Source organism: Phoxinus phoxinus (assembly GCF_949152265.1).
Source record: "Phoxinus phoxinus genome assembly, chromosome: 22".
Classification (NCBI taxonomy): domain Eukaryota; kingdom Metazoa; phylum Chordata; class Actinopteri; order Cypriniformes; family Leuciscidae; genus Phoxinus; species Phoxinus phoxinus.
In genome coordinates this window covers 8,120,787-8,137,438 of record NC_136897.1, presented here as the reverse complement: position 1 = coordinate 8,137,438, position 16,652 = coordinate 8,120,787, and the positions used below count along the sequence as shown (strand labels likewise).

General features: G+C 37.0%; 2 protein-coding genes across 3 annotated transcripts in view; one reads left to right on the top strand and one right to left on the bottom strand.

Annotated features, from left to right (window-relative positions):
- Positions 1–357: 357 nt before the first annotated feature.
- On the bottom strand, positions 358–10,518 carry diras1a (DIRAS family, GTP-binding RAS-like 1a). The gene is made up of 2 exons (XM_079596696.1): positions 10,277–10,518; positions 358–4,748 (listed from the first exon to the last, which is right to left on the bottom strand). Exon 2 carries the CDS (start codon positions 4,699–4,701, stop codon positions 4,114–4,116), a length of 588 nt encoding a protein of 195 aa, XP_079452822.1. The 5' UTR covers positions 4,702–4,748; positions 10,277–10,518; the 3' UTR covers positions 358–4,113.
- Positions 10,519–12,767: 2,249 nt separating this feature from the next.
- Positions 12,768–16,652, top strand: part of apc2 (APC regulator of WNT signaling pathway 2) — a 37,468-nt gene continuing 33,583 nt past the window's right edge. Inside the window, exon 1 of one of the 2 annotated variants that reach the window (XM_079596693.1) lies at positions 12,768–12,889. The gene's annotated coding sequence lies outside the window, so the exon portion shown is untranslated. The remainder of the gene's footprint in view (positions 12,890–16,652) is intronic. The other variant, XM_079596694.1, reaches the window with a different exon arrangement.

The window sequence follows — 16,652 nt, the reverse complement described above, 5'->3', positions numbered from 1 at the left end:
AATATTGAAAATATTGAAACTTGTTGGTCATTTTGAAAGAAATGCTACTGGACCCATCAGAATCAATGATCTATGCTAAGCTATGCTAAAACTGGTACCGTCAGAACCGGAGTTCGGCTGAATGGATTCGAAAATGGTAAAACTCAACTGTTTAACTCTGGGGGAATGAGCCTATTTCCCAAAAAAGTGGAGTATCCCTTTAAGACTTAAAATTCCAGCATTAATATTTGACCAATGTTTTACAATAAAAAAATGTCAGTGGCAGTAATTTATTCATTTGTGTCAGGAGTTCACACCAATCATGCGGAATCAAACTGGTATTTACCATTTCTCATAAAAAGAGACCACATACCTATTCAGTTGCACCTGCTTACATTTATTTGTGATCACAAGAATGTACAAAACAACTCCATGAAGGCTTTTAAGTCCAAAGTCTTATGCAGTTAGATAAATATTGATAAAATATCATGTTTACATCGCATTTCTTTAGAAAGAGTGAGCATGTCTTTTAATTTTCCACAAAATTATGCGATCTGAGGAGGTTTGAGATCTCTCTACCATCTCACTATACTGTTATTATTTCAGCCAGAGCAACAGAGGTAGCTCATGAGAAGCAAACAGGAGTTTTGAGTTATAAGAGTTAACCGGAGTCCTTGATTATGACATGCGGATGCATTAATCCGGTATCAACAAATGCACAGGCAAGAGACATATAAAACATGAAACAAATAAATACACAATTAATATCATATATGATTTTTCTACGTTCTTCAAGCAGTCTCTGGTATTTTCCATAAACATGCGTGTATTTATTATCGCAATGGTCAGCACAAGTAGCCTTATCGCATATAAATATATTTCTGCCTCATAGGGTGATCAGAATCCCCATCGGATCGCAAGGAAGTTATTTCAATAACTCACTGGTGTCTGAAAGTGAGTTTAGAGTTGAAAAGTGTTTATAATGTCTTAAATGTCGAAGTTAGCTAATAGCCTGAAATATAATATCATGGGAAATGAGCTGCGGAGTTGACCATCTCCTGACTCAGGTAAACCACGCCTTTGTTCATGACCACTCTTCAAGCCCCTGTTGGCTCGCTTAGGACCAAGGTTCTCGACGGGCCAAAAACCCTTGGCCCCGAGAAAGCCCTGATGAGGCCCGATCAAGCCCCGGAAGTGACAGTGGAAACACAACTGACCCTGGCATGCACTGGCACGCTCAATTTTGGCTCGACAGTGGAAACACGGGCTAATGGTCACTAAAAAAAAGTTGTTAACCAACATTCTTCAAAATCTTCTTTTGTGTTCCAAAGAAGGAAGTAAGTCACACAGGTTTGGAACAACATAACGGTGAATAAATGATAACAGAGTTTTCATTTTGGGGTGAAAATTGTAATTTAATTTTAAATTATTGCTTCAATGTAAGGAGTATTTCACAAACATGTTTAGATGTGAATAACTGTACATTTAAATGAAATGTTGGGCTTTACATTTAACTAATCTTTAAGCATGCTCTGCTTTTCTATCCTTGTTTTTACGCAACTTTCGAAAGAACTTTGGAAAATAGCCAATAGTAATATGGGCCACTTTCATGATGCGTTTGTGGTGCTTTTGCAGCCATTTGTGGTGAAATGACAGGCCCGCATCTATAGCCTTATTTGTGGAAGTTAAAAGTCTTACATCCAATGACGTTCTGACACAGATCCAACCCAGTAACATCCTCAAACATATATGCTTTTATTTCATCTGCTAATTAATTATGCTATTTCTGTTGCATCTTCAGAGATACACCGTGACTGACTGAGCAGCTGTTCCACCAGATGCTCTTTTTGCATATTATCCATCATGAACTGCAGTAATATAGCAAGTGCCCAGAGTTCACATCACTGTTAAAAAAAGACTTTTCACCTTAAATAAGTATAGTGGGTACCTGCAATCTCATCTACAGTGGCCCCAGAAAGTATTTTGACATTTAAGTCACAGTTGAAAATGTAGGAATGTCTTTTGTTTTAAAGTAAATAAATATCAAAGCATTTGCTAGAGTATAGGACAAACATGTTTTTTCAAGCAAAACATGTCATAAGAGTTTGCAAATGAATGATAAATCAGGTAATACTGTTCTATACAATGAACTGAGTTCATACATCCTGTAAAAATCACTTTGAGATTGTTCAGAAAAGTGCTAATAGTTCTAAGAAAAGCTCTAGCATCACGTGCTTATGGATGTCACTTGGTTTAATATTTTGCATATTAATTCAGTGCATTTGCATTGGTAAGTAAGTATCTAAATACTTTTGGGGCCACTGGATACTGTACATAGATGTCCAAAGCCACAAAAGAAAACAAGCAGTAATTATTTCCCTTTTGTTTGTGCTTCTTTATTTTTCTGGTCCCTCACATAATATTTATTGAATAAACACTGTTTCTGCAGTAAAGTTGTAAACGCAGAGTGTTTGACAAGAACATTTTTGTAAAGGTTAATGCTCTGTGTTTTGAATGTGCTCAAGATTCTAAAAGTGCTTTTATATTATGTATTGCTAAAGCAAATGGCATTAAATTATCAGAGGAAATATAGACACCGACAGAAAAACAGGGGCTGTACAGGGGCTTTCATTAGTGCTGATAATACACATAGATTTCACATACAGGATATATGTTTTCAGTTAGATGATGAAATGCATATATTAAGGTTTTCGAGTGCCATCAACACTTGAAAAACATAACAGAGTAAAACAAAGCACCAATCGACACCCCCAAACCCCCACCCCCCTCACGAAAAAAAGAAAAAAAAAAGCTTTTAGAAATGATCACATTTAGGACTTATTCACTGTGCTTCAATAAGGTATAGCTCTGTTCTCGATGAAAATATCTCAGTCACATTTAATATGAAGGTAGTTTATATCATCAAACATGCATTATGCACTTAACTCTGTTATACCAGGTTACATCACTGGCAAGCCGGTTAACTAAGAATGTCCTTCGTCCCAAATTGTTTTCCGATTCGTAAAAGGCTTTTGTGCTGCTATGTAATTTGGAAGAGCAGATAGTGTCGTCTCTTTAGCTGTGTCCATGCCTTTTCATTCTTTGGACGAGAATCCCGTACAATGCATAACCAGTTCAAGACATTTATGTCTGCATTTCGACACCGTACCATTTAAGCCACAGCCAGACATAAAAATGGTCACATCGATAATTTGGTCTGTCTTGAATTCAATAAAAAGTCCACAGAAAGCAGTAGAGAGAGCCAGTGTGAGAATAGTGGGACGTCCTCCCTGCTTCATGTGTCAGCTCTTAAAGTCTTGTGCACAGAGTCACTACAGGAGTCAGAACATACAGGGGAAGGGAGACGATTGAAGGTTTGGATGCACACTAAAGATTACCTGATTAAGACTGAGAGGAATCTAAAGTTAAAGGGAGAGTTCACCCAAAAATGAAAGTTCTGTCATCTTTTACTCACCCTTGTGTCATTCCAAACATGCATGGCTTTCTTCCATTGAACACATACAAAAAAAGGAAATATAAGAATCATAAAGGTGCAAAAGAACCATGAAAGTTTCAAAATATGACTAGTTCGCTGAATTCCAAGTCTTATAAAGCCATTCAATTGATTTGTGTGGAAAAATGGCTTAATTTACATTGTTATTTACTAAAATGTTTTCCATCCACCCTAGGTCTATTTGGCATGTTAATGCAATATGTAATGGTATCTAATCCGTGAACAAATTGTTTGCTTGAATCTTTTTCGAAGAATCAGTTGATCCAGTTCGCAAAATCAGTCTGTTTCATTCATGTGTTCAACTTATGACAGTTAATATACTGTATGATATAATTAGATTTCCCTTGAAAGACTTCGAATACACCTCACAAGTCAAATTGACCATTTCAGTGAGATTTTTGTTTGCCTGGACAAGTTTGATCAGTACAACTCTTTAAAGAAGGTATCCTTTTGTGTTCTCTGGGAGAAATAGGTCATATGGGTTTAAAATGGCAGGAAGAAGAGTAAATCATGACAGAAGTTTCATTTTTTGGGCACACTTTTCCTTTAAGGTGAGGGACTTATGTACATTATCAAGGAGTCAGTTACGCGTTGAGTGATGCAACCATGGACCCAGCTTCCTACATCACACTGCACTTCGCCTTCAGCTTGTCAGCACGTCTTTGCTTGCTGGAGCGCATGTTCAGACTCATATCCCGCTTCTTATCCAGATTCAGGAGCTCCTGAAAAAGCTCCTTCACGTTGGAGTTGGTCTTGGCTGATGTTTCCATGAACGCACATTTCCAGATGTTCGCCTGAGCTTCGCCCTCCTTGGTCTCCACCTCACGCTGGGTCTCATCGCTCTTGTTACCCACAAGCATGATGGGGATGTTCTCCACGTTACCTTTGATGGCCAGCACTTGCTGGTAGATGGGCTTCAGCTCCTCCAGCGACTGCCTGCTGGTGATGGAGTAGACCAAGATGAAGGCATGACCCTTGGAGATGGACAAACGCTGCATAGCAGGGAACTGGTGGCTGCCAGTGGTGTCGGTGATCTCCAGAGTGCATACGCTCTTGTCACAGCTGATGACCTGGCGGTATGTGTCCTCCACTGTCGGGATGTAGGTGTCCCTGAAGGTGCCCTTAACGAAGCGCAGAACCAGGGAGCTCTTCCCCACTCCCCCCGCTCCAAAGACCACCACCCGGTAATCATTACTCTGCTCTGGCATGGTTTATCGGAGAATGTGGCGGTTAAGACTCAATTATTCCCTGAGATCTGAAAAAGGAAAAATGATTCATTTGCTACACATCCACATAAGAAGTGTATCCAATATAAATGTGAGGTGAACATTCAAACACAAATGAATAGAGATTCTGCAAACATTCTCATTTCCAAACATCAAAACCAGAAATTAAATACTTTCAGTCTATGCCAATCAATCTATTAGCAAGGAAAGGAAGACCAGTACTGGTACATCTTCAACTGACCTACTAGATTACTACACCGTCTGTTTGAATATCATCCTATATTGGAGTTTGTCCATACAGACAAATGAGGTAGGAAAATGGGTAGATAACCAATAAATCAGTGATAGGTTTAAAATCAATAATATATATGAAATTTGTGATAGTGAATACATGGAAATGGAAAGCCACTCAATGTAATTTATTTTGTTTTATTCGCTAATTATTTATCCATTGAAATGTTTTATAATGATTAAATAAAAAATAAATTGCTATGCTTCACCACTACTTGCACACTTAATAACTGTTACATTTTATTCATTATTTTATTAATTTTTTTGTCACATTTTACCCTTCAATTAAAGGAAATCTGCATACATTAAAGCCAGCACAAGAGGTACTACCACAATGTAATTTTACATTAGGGCAATGAGAGTTTTGAGGGGAAATGTTCTTCAAAGTAATTTGGTTTTTTTCCCTATCCCAGCTTAGCATGCAGAGACGGTTTAAAGTAAACCTTTTGTAGGCTGATTCCACCAAATGTGTAAACATCGTGGATCTGTGGCACTATCAAAAACATGGATCTGTTTGTTTGAGCACACAGACTAGCACAATATAGCAACATCGACATAATCAATAGTGCATGTATGGTGGGACTCTCTGGGGAGGTGTTAGTAATGATACTTTGATGCTAGAGGCCTACCAGACTCTCGTACATTTCATTTGTACAGAGAGTCTGGCCACTCCCCATTGACAAGCGTTAACTTCCTCGAAGGCGGGTACTCTGTTGAAGTTTAAAACTATTGGATCTGCCCAGAGCCACTCTGGATCTGCCATAACCAATCGCTAACATTTGGTCGTGACGAAACTACAACTCAAACTAGCGCACAACCTCAATGTCATCGTTCTCAGCCACTCCGTCTGTTCGCTGATTGGACCGGTAAAAATTGGCTGGAGAAAACACGCGAATATACCGCAAACCCAGACGACGTACTGAAGGAAAATTTAAATTGAGGGGAAAGTACATAGGAGGGTGGAGCCAGGCTACAGGAATGACACATTTGACATATAATTTTTAAGGACATGAAAACAAATTCTTAAAAATTGGCTTAATTATCTTAAAGCACAATATAATTTCTTATTTCTTTATTTTCATTTAGGGCTGTAATAAGATGTGCTTCATATTGTTCATGAGATCTACACATGACATCACTGGTAACAGGGTTGCCTGACAAAAAAAAAAAGGTGCGTGTGTGTGTGTGTATACATTAGTGTATGCCACTGTATGTCTTTGTGCCTTTGTGAATTGAGTAGGATGGTCTCTGCTGCCATCAGCATCAAGGTCATCTATTAATGACTCATTTATCTTGCTGTGAAGCAGCCGTTGGACTCAGTCTCCTGTGGAAAGCAAGTTCACACCAGATATTTCTGGCATCTTACTGGATTCCTGCAGTATTTAGAGACACTTCCTGACAGTCTCAATAGAGATTTAACTAAATGCCTAATTTTAACAAGATAGATTTGTATACACAAACCAGACCAATGCGGTCTGATTAACAGAGAACCTGTCTTTTTAAGAGCTTGAAAATACTCTGTAGGTCATACATCTACTGTACTTCAGACCCAGAGTAAAATTCAGCAGTTCTTCTGAATTAGCAGTAATGATTACTATCACTCAGATGAACAGAGACCAGATTTCCTAAGATAACTCTTACTAAAGACGTCCTCTGTGGTTTGCTAGCAGCATAAAATGAGTGGAAAGCAAGTTTGGAATATTTAAGACATTTTGTTTTTCTGTGCATGGAACCAAAGATAAGCTTTCATAAACTGACTCGTACATCTCATTTTCCATCATTTTTCCCTCCTAGTAAAACTGACAATTTATATAGAGTTAGTAAATTTTGTCCAATGGAGCTAATGCACAGAACTATGTGAGGTGTGGTGTGCTGTTTGAGAACAAAGCCAAAGTATCAGAGTTTGATTGAGTTTGATTGTTTCGTGTGGGCCAGCTGTAGTTCAGTCATAAAACTCTTCTGAGCAGCTGATTGGTTCTCTTAAAGCTGGCCACTTTGATCAATCGATCTTTTTGTTCTATCTACGTAACCTATTTATTTCCGTCCCGAACAAGTACAACTACAACACACCACAGGGCCTTCCCAAGCCCTCCACCTTCCACAGCACCACCTGCCTAGATCTGTTAGGGGGTTCTGCCTAGTTTCCTCGCAGCAGCTTATACTCTATTGGTATATTTATGTGCATGTTTCAGCAGTAGCATTCACTCATGCAGCATATATATCCTTGATGAAATCGCGGGCTGCAAGTTGATTCTGTGATAATTTGATCTAATATTTGATATTTTTAAAAATGTTTTAGATTTAAGACAAAGGTCTTCTAAATGATTTTCAGTTTTGTTCAAGGTAATTAAAAACAACAGTTTTTTTTTAAAATAACGGACGAATTTGTAAAAGTATAGTATTTGGGATGCCCCTGCTGTTGGTGCGAAAGGCACAATAATCAATACTTTTTTCCATTTGTTGACATCACATGGTTAGATGGTAAATATCATATATCAAGTTGGGTGTCTCCCTTAGAGATAATTACCATATTTAGAATATAACCATCATATATAATTTATTGTTAATTTTGTAAATCTATATTAAATTATTATGGGATCTCCTTCAATGCTTTCAGAATATTTACTTTTTAAAATAATTTTGTTTCTGTATTTTTAAAATATATTTTTATATTAACATATTTTAATGATAGTATATTTAACAAAAATTAATTATTGTGATTGTTTCGAACAAGTATTAACTTAGACATTATTAAAAACACATTATTTTAGCTAAAGTATTTGTATCAATACTGTGTGCCTTTTGCCCCATGATGGTGAGCCTTTTAACCCATGTGTGATTATTTATATATTTATTTTACACAAAATCTGTTGCTCCATAAATGTTAAATACAAACATTTTGTTTTGTTTTACTGCAATCATACACTATGGGAGTAGTGAAAAGCAAGTTTTATCTTAAGGTGTGCCTTAGTCCTGTTGTACCCTACTAGTGAAGCAGGATAGTTCACGTTATTGTGGTGCCATCAGCATTGTCATGACATATATTTTTTTAACATTTATGGCTGAAGTGTATGGAAGCCAATTTCTGCCCAAAAAAATAGTTTTGGTAAATATTAGCACATAAAAATTAATAATCATGAAAGTCATACTTATGAGATAAAAAGTCAAACGTATTATATACTAAGTCATAATTATGAGATAAAAAGTCTAAACGACAATAAGTCAAAATTAATACTTATAATGTCATGACATAAAAAGTAATAAAACACATTTTAAGTTTAAATGTATTCATATCTTATTATTATTATGACTTTTAATGTATTTTTTTTTTTTACTTTTCCTCTCATAAATATGACCAAGTGTGTTAACATTTTTGATTTAGTATGTCATAATTTAATCTTTTTATGTCATAATTATGATTTACTAAAGCGTCTTTTTTTCCGTATGTGGCGGAAATCCGTACAAGTGCCTTAAGGCTTCCGTAAAGCCCATTCACACAACAACGTTAACTATAAAGATAACTATAACGATAACTACATTAACATCCACACCAATGCACAATAATATTCTGTGTATTATTAAGCAGTTATGCAATCCGCCATTTTAATGTCAGTGCTCGAGCTCTGATTAAAGCAGGATGGATTCTGATTGGCTGTAAATAAATAATAGCTATATATAAATGCAGTCCATTTACCATTTACCATAAATGTTATTATAGTTCTTCAAGATTGTTCTGAAATTGATTCAACCGATATCAGTCCACTGTGTTGTTGTTATAGCTGTGCTGTGGATTTCACATTCTCTTAGAATTATTTGTTGTTATTGTTATAGTTATCATCCTTGGTGTGAATGGGCCTTTACTCTTATTTATGTCAATAAATATATTGAATATTGGTGTTTCCATTTTATAAAGCATTAAGCTATTCGAAACTATGGATTACAGTGATTTTACCATGGTTAATATTCCAATGCCTGTGTCTGCTTGGTTGGCTATGGGTGCATGGCGGTACCCACTGAGGCACCGCATATTGTATTTGTTTTGTTTTTTGCTGGTTTGAACCAATTTGCATGATGCCAGTGTACATCAGGCCTTTGAACACCTAAGCTGTATTAGAGATTCTCCTTGAGCCACTTAGGGACGTCTCAGTTGTGCATGTTTTGGGGACTCTGGGAATCCGGTTACTGTGGAAACAGACCTCTAGGGGCATAGGGTGATTGAGAGAATGAGCAAAATCAAGAATGAGAAGAAGACAGATTGGGCCCCCAAAAAAATAAATAATTATAATGTTGCATGTCATCTTTCTGTCAGTTACCCTAGTAACCAACTGGCAAACAGTGGGTTTAATTTACGTCACTGCAGCCACTTCATACACTGAGTTGAAACTATTTATAGTGAAAGGAAAATATGTAATCTAAGAAAAGTTCAGATTTCCTTTAATATGTATAGCTACACAACATAATGTACTGGTCGACACTGATGTGAATTTTGCGCAAAAAATAAAAAAATAAAAAAATAGATTTCCCCTGAGGTGAGGAAATGTTTAACTGATGTTGTATGAAAGGCTACAAGACATACAAACGTCTATCGCATGTGATGTCTAAAAATACCACAGCCCACCAACTCAATTCTTACTCAAGCTCGATCCCGAGTCCTTTAAATCTCTGATGGAATGCAGAACTGAGATGCTCCGCATCTCTTAATCAACGGGGTTTGCTGTTACAACTGGCGTAAATATTGCGCGTAAAGCTGTAATTAGGCAACATTCAAAACAGGCATCCTGTTATTTTATCTCGGCCAGTTGGGTAATAAAGCACATATAGGCCATGCAACATGAATATACAAGCATTTTGAAGCAATGAGAGGCCGTGGATAACGCCACACGCTATTTAGAATTTGGTTTAACTTAATCACATGTCGCGTTCACATTCATATGGAAACAAATAGATCATCCGAGCTTATTTCACACATTCGCACCGAACGAAACGTCATTTAGAAAAAGGAAGAGTATGCGTGAAGTCGATAATCGCTTTGTCGTCAAAAGAGTATCGTTCGCGCACACAGGCAACGAATCATACAATGCAAAGGCTCCTCGGAGTCATTACGTTGCTGTGCGCCTAAAGATGCTATTGCGGTCCGTCACACGAAATTCTACAAGGACGCGCGTCAAAGACATGAGCGTATCGATACACGAAAACCGCATTTGTCTAAACGCTTTACATATTAAAACTAGTATGTATATAGCTAGTGAAAGTGATGTATTCTTACCTGGCGACTGTGTTGCAACGTCCCAAATCTTGTTAGTCATAAATTAAAGGAAGCATTAGAAGATCAGATACACGACAAATGTCTTACATTCTCTGTCGTACCAGTCCCGTTTCATTTTCTCGTGTTATTTGCATGGCGAAAATCGAGTGATGTCGCTGAAAATGCTGTTATTGCTCTTCGGGCGGGCGGGCGGTTGCGCGCGCTCCAGCTGTCCTACCACGTCCTCTCTGACGCACGCAAGCACGCGATATGCGGCTCACCCCCGCGTCCTGTGTCCCGTTACACGAAGAGAACAAAAACCCCACCTGCTCTATACCGTTAAACTGTTCTCCATCTACGCCATGTTGATCATACAACATTGTTCCGTCACTACAGGGGGATGTTATTAATAAAACACCATTTTGTCCTTTTTGGCACACTGGGCATGAATGGAGGCGCTGGAATGATTAAAAAAATTAAATAAAAAAGAAAACAGAATAAAAAGGTAATATCTATAAGAAAATAGTGTTTTAGCCTATAAGAAATAAACAGAATAAAATTCTGATATTAGTCTATAAACGCCACTATATGTTGTTATATGGTTATGACATGGTTAAATCACCACTGTACAACACATTATTTTGAGATTCGATGAGATGCCATGCGTAGCCTACACCTGCGGATGTAATCAGGTTGTATGAATTACGCATTGACGCATTTAACTTGCGATATGTAAACAAGAACAACAGACTCCCACACATATAAGGTGTGCTCATCTTGTCGTCAGGATGATCACTTTTGTTCAGTGGTGTACTAGTATTTGTCTCCCTCCAATGGTTTTCTGATGAATTGACAAAGCAATAAATTCACAGCTGCGTTGGATAGATTTGATAATGTGTACATAATGAACAAGCATGCAACATATACCTCAAGTACATGAAGTTGTCCCTATTTGATGTTACTCATTGTCATCATCACACAATGTTACTGCCCCTTAACGCTTACTTCGAAATCATTGTTTTCAATCCAACACTGAAATATAATTATTTTATGGCATGCCGTTTAAATTAGCCTACACAATACTCTTTTGCAAAAAGACTACTGACTTTGTATAAAACTACTGACTAATTAAAAAAATTATTGTATCTTATTCCTCACAAAACAGGAATCAATAGCGTATTCCATGATGACCAAGATGTTTGAATGTAAAATGCTTACCAAAAATGAAATAAATTTTAATATAGCCATATACCTGTGAGATAGTGACAGCATTTTTTTAAAGAGAGTGTTGCACTTAGACATATTAGAGACGTTTCACATTAACCACTATAAATGTGTTGTTGTTTTGTTGTTTTGAACAACCGTTGATGATTTTCCCATATCGTCTTCCAAACTATTGATGTAGGCCTACAACTTTTTTTATTCCAAGGCTCGCCATAGTCCAAGAGAATAGAAAAAGTACATGCCATCCTACAAAACCTTAGTTGTGTAGTTACATTTATACATATATGACCGGTTTTCTATTTTAATATACTTTAAAATATTATTTATTTATGGGATTCAAAGCTGAATCATTCTATAGAATCAATAGGATTGCCGTTATTGGTTCATATTATAATATGCTGATTTATTATCAATGTTGGAAACAGTTGTGCTGCTTAATATTTTTTTATAACCTGTGATACTTTCTTCAGGATTCTTTGATGAATAAAGTTTTTTTTTTTTTTTTAAAGTTTGGAAGTTTTGAAAGAAATTAATACTTTTATTCAGAAATAATGTGTTAAATTGATAAAAAAGGATAGTAACGATTTATATTGTTAGAAAAGAGTTATATTTTGAATTAATGCTGTTCTTTTAAACTATATATATATATATATATATATATATATATATATATATATATATATATATAATGATTTCTGAAGGATCAGGTGACATAAACATAAAAAAATTTGCATCACATAAATAAATTGTGTTTAAAAGTATATTAAAATAGAAAAACATTATTTTAAATTGTAATAATATTTTACAATATTACTTTTTTTCTGTATTTTTCATCAAATAAATGCAGGCTTGATGAGCATTAGAGACTTCTTTCAAAAACATAAAAACAATTAATGATTCCAAACTTTTGACCAGTGCTGTATATATGTCACATGTGACAATTTTCCTCCATCTGGCATTAATGAAAAAAATATTTTATAATATTTTAAAAAATGAAGAAAAAAAATCTAACCTTTCATTAAAAAATGTACCTTCATTATACAGATGACACTTGCCTTTATGTATCCTTGTGTGGTTTTATTGTATTCACTTGTTTACACACACACACACACACACACACACACACACACACACACACACACACACACACACACACACACACATAAAATATTGACAAATATAGATTTTGGCATATTTTCCTGACATATTTTCCTGCCATTATTTACGTTCGAGATAATAAATTTAAAAAAAATCAGAAAAGCGTATGTGTGTGTGAGAGGGAGAGGGAGAGAGAGGCGTGACATCAGAGCGCGCAGCAGCATCACTGAATGCAGGGCATCATCATCCCCACAGAGAAAGACAGCAGCGCCTCCACGCCCAATAAACACCACCAACGCTGCTGAACATGAGGTAAGATTTAAACAAATTAAATCTATTAGCGTATATGTTAAATCATGGATGACAGATGGATCATATCACATGCATGTTTGCGGGTATTTGTGCGTTAAATCCAACGATGAATTGTGTGTCCGTGAGACGTGTGGTGAGGTCCTGATGAGAATATTTATGAGGGCGCTAGAGAGGACTGCTCACCAGAAGCGTTTTCCCACGAATCTTACGATTTAATGCCTAAATGTGATTAAATTGGACTGCCTGATAAAATATACGTAAGTAGGGGATCTATAAACTAGCAAAGATTTTCTCTGTCTGGTAGGCTATCGTAGCTATAAAATCACGACCAAGGTCAACAATAAAAATCAAACGTATCTGCTCTACCCGAGTCATGTGTTTTAAAATTCACAAATCCGAGGGTCATTTTCTTGTTCAAGTTGTGATATAAGCTTATCATCAGTCATTTGAAGCCATTCAATGTCCATAGAAGTGAGGAAAGGATCTTGTGTAAATGTGTTTCAGCCTCCATCACCTTGAATTTTGCATGAGCACAAAGAAAATGTGACGATTTATTTTATTAGATTTGTATTATTGTGAATAGTCTTTTTCGTAAACTGGTTTTCATCCTAAACCATGCTCTGGATTCAATGAACATCAGGGCTAAGGAAAACTATTTATAATAGAATCGTTGTTTTATTAGATTGACAAGTGGCCGTGTAAAAATGAATAAGTATAGTACAGATAGGGTGATCAGGAATCGCATCACCCTAAATTAGTTTATTTTTATAATGACCGACTGACTGTACATTGCCCTGTAATAAACACATGGATATGAAATATTGATTTAAGACGGTTTTATAGAGACCACTATGAGATAGAAAATGAGTATAGCTATTTAGCATGAATATATATGGACACAATATTCTAAAATAGTATATTAGCTGAATGCTGCCGCTGACCAAGATTTCCAGGTTGACCTGTAATAATATGTGACATTGCAAGACAGACTATCTTGTCTATGGACTTGTTATGTAATGTTATGTGAGAATAATCGAAACTGGCACCCATGATGAGATGTTATTCCTGAGTAGTAAAACCTTGCTGGCTATTCAGACACAAGATGGTGCTTCACAAACTAACTATAGAGGTTGTTTGCTCAGGGCGCCTTGAAAATATTCAAATATTTAAAACAAAATATTGGCCAGTTCAGTTTATATATATATATATATATATATATATATATATATATATATATACTGTACTGTATATATACATACTCAACACTGCATCTTGGATCGAAGGTGTCTGAATCATGTTTACATCAACCGTTGACAGTCCATGACGTAATTACCAGAACACCCGTGAGTACTGTATAATGTACGTCATCAGCTTTTTTTTGTCTTCTGGAGCAATTTGTTTGTAGTAGCGTTTGTGAAGATGATTTAGTATGGAAAACTCAGACAAGAGTTTCAGGAAGTGTGTGCCTCTGTGTGTCACAGTTTTGGACACTTGAGGACACATGATTTGTGCATTTGGTTTTTGGGTGAGGAGTATGCGCGTTCAAGTTCTCAAGAGTTCTGAATCTGACCATTGTGAGTAATTTGTGATGAGGCTCTATTCACACTTGACTTCATTCTCGAGAGATGAGGGACAAGCGTCTGCACAACATGGCTTGGGCCCTGATGTAGCTAAGGCAAAATGGAGGTTGGAGTCTACACGACGTGTGGAGCTAACTGAGGAATTTGAAAAAGAAATGGCTCTTTAATGTTCTTTAGCAAACGTTCAAGCAAACTGTTGGATCAGAATGTCCTGTCTCTACAGCAGATAGCATGCTGTTGGCACCATCCAGAAAAAAAGAGGCAAATGCGGTTGAAGAGGGGAAGTATATCGCTTGTATTGAGCCCTCTCAGCCTGCCAGCCCCGCATATTCTGTGTTGGAATTTATGGCCCGCAACACTACTAGATTGGATCTGATATAGGCGTGATAGAAAGAAGGTAGCTCATGGCAATTTAGACGAGCGATTCCTGGCAGGCCATAATCATACTTCTCCTATGAGCCTTCAGTTTCTTCCTGACCTCCACATAGAGGTGGAGAAGTCGTGGAGGAAACTATATTCAGCTCACATCTACTTTCCAATATTCTAAATTATTTGAATGCGGGGCGATTGCACGAGGGAGGATATTTGTGGATGCTTCCTTTTGAAGATTGAAGATACGCTTGTGGGCTATCTTTCACAGAGTGAATCATCCTCTTTTTAGACAGTGGTAGGAAAGAGATGTTGAGGGCACAGCCCGCGGCATTTTGGAAGTACATCCCGCGCAGATCCAAATTTGCGCCCAAAATCTCTGGGAGTTCGGGTCCGTCACAGTATATTGACTGGAAGCAGGGCCGAGGGAGATCGTGGCCGCTTGTGCACCTCCTCTGAGAAGTGGATCACAAAGGAGGCGAGACGCTGGAATAACAAGACCTGAGGGAAGGATGCACCCCGAATGATTGACACATCTGACTCCGGCTAAGTAAGTCTGTAGAGCTAGTTTATGCCATGCCCATTATGTGTTTGCATAGGCACAGCTAATGAAGCAAGCAGTCCCTCAGCATGGTGGAGTGGGTTTTTGTTCCCCATAGCGTAAATTCACGATACAGTGTAGGGTTTCACTTCAAAAGAGAACATCTCAGGTTATGACTATGGTTCTCTGCGAAAGGGAACGAAACACTGCATCTTGTTGAATGCCTCGTGCCTGCCTGCACGTCATCTTCAGACAAAGAAGTTGATGACGTACATTACTCTTTTACTCATGGGCACTCCGGTAATGATGCCATGGACTGTCGTTGGCCAATAAAATTGTCGCTTCAATCATGTGCTTCAGATACCATCACGCCGATGATGTTCCCCATAGCGTCAATCCAAGATGCAATGTTTCGTTCCCCTACTCCGGGAAAACATGGTTACAGTCGTAATCTGAGACCTTTTCTTGTTGTTTTTTAATGGTGTGGGCCAACAGCTGGAAATCTTATTTCATTCCTGTTGTTTACAAATAGAAGGTCTGATGTGTAATATTTGTTCTTCCTCATATATGTTAAGTATAATGTTGAAGCTGATTTCAAGAAAAGTTTAGTCATGTTGTGGTCACCATAGATTGATATGTCCCATGAGATATAATACATTTCTGTTGAAAGACGTGTGATAACTTCCGCTTAGAATATCAAGAGAAACTTGTCTGTGCTTTTTTTAGTTTCACTCAACCCTGATCATAATATAATATTCATCCGTACTTGCACATTTTCAGAGATTCAATGCAATTTTCTAGTCTTTGGGGATGTTTGTAATTAAATATATGGAGCATATGATGAAGGTTGCAGCAGTGTTTTGTTGGTTTTTTGTAAAAAAAAAAAAAAAAAAAAGTATGGTTGCATATTTCTTTTGGCACCTCTCCTGTCCTGCAAAAAATTGCTTACCATTAAATGAAATTGTGATGAGTCATTAATATTACTAGACCATTGGTCATCTGAATAATTAAATTACCTTATTTTATAAACACACTGTTGATTGAGGGATCTTTGGCATGGAGACTTCAGCGCTCATGCAGAGGACGCTATCATAGGATCAGCTTTAAAATAAATGCCTTCATTCAAATTTTAAAGCAGTCCACACAATTCAGTTTACTGGTTGGAAAAGGGGTATTTGTTTTGGAATATTCCAAAACTACTCACTCAATTAAATGACTGACTATCCCCCTTAAGGAAGATGGGTGAATTGCTTAAATTTGCAGCCACCATTTT

Excerpts from the sequence above, each read along its gene's own strand:
- diras1a (XM_079596696.1), bottom strand. The coding sequence starts at position 4,701 with ATGCCAGAGCAGAGTAATGATTACCGGGTGGTGGTCTTTGGAGCGGGG.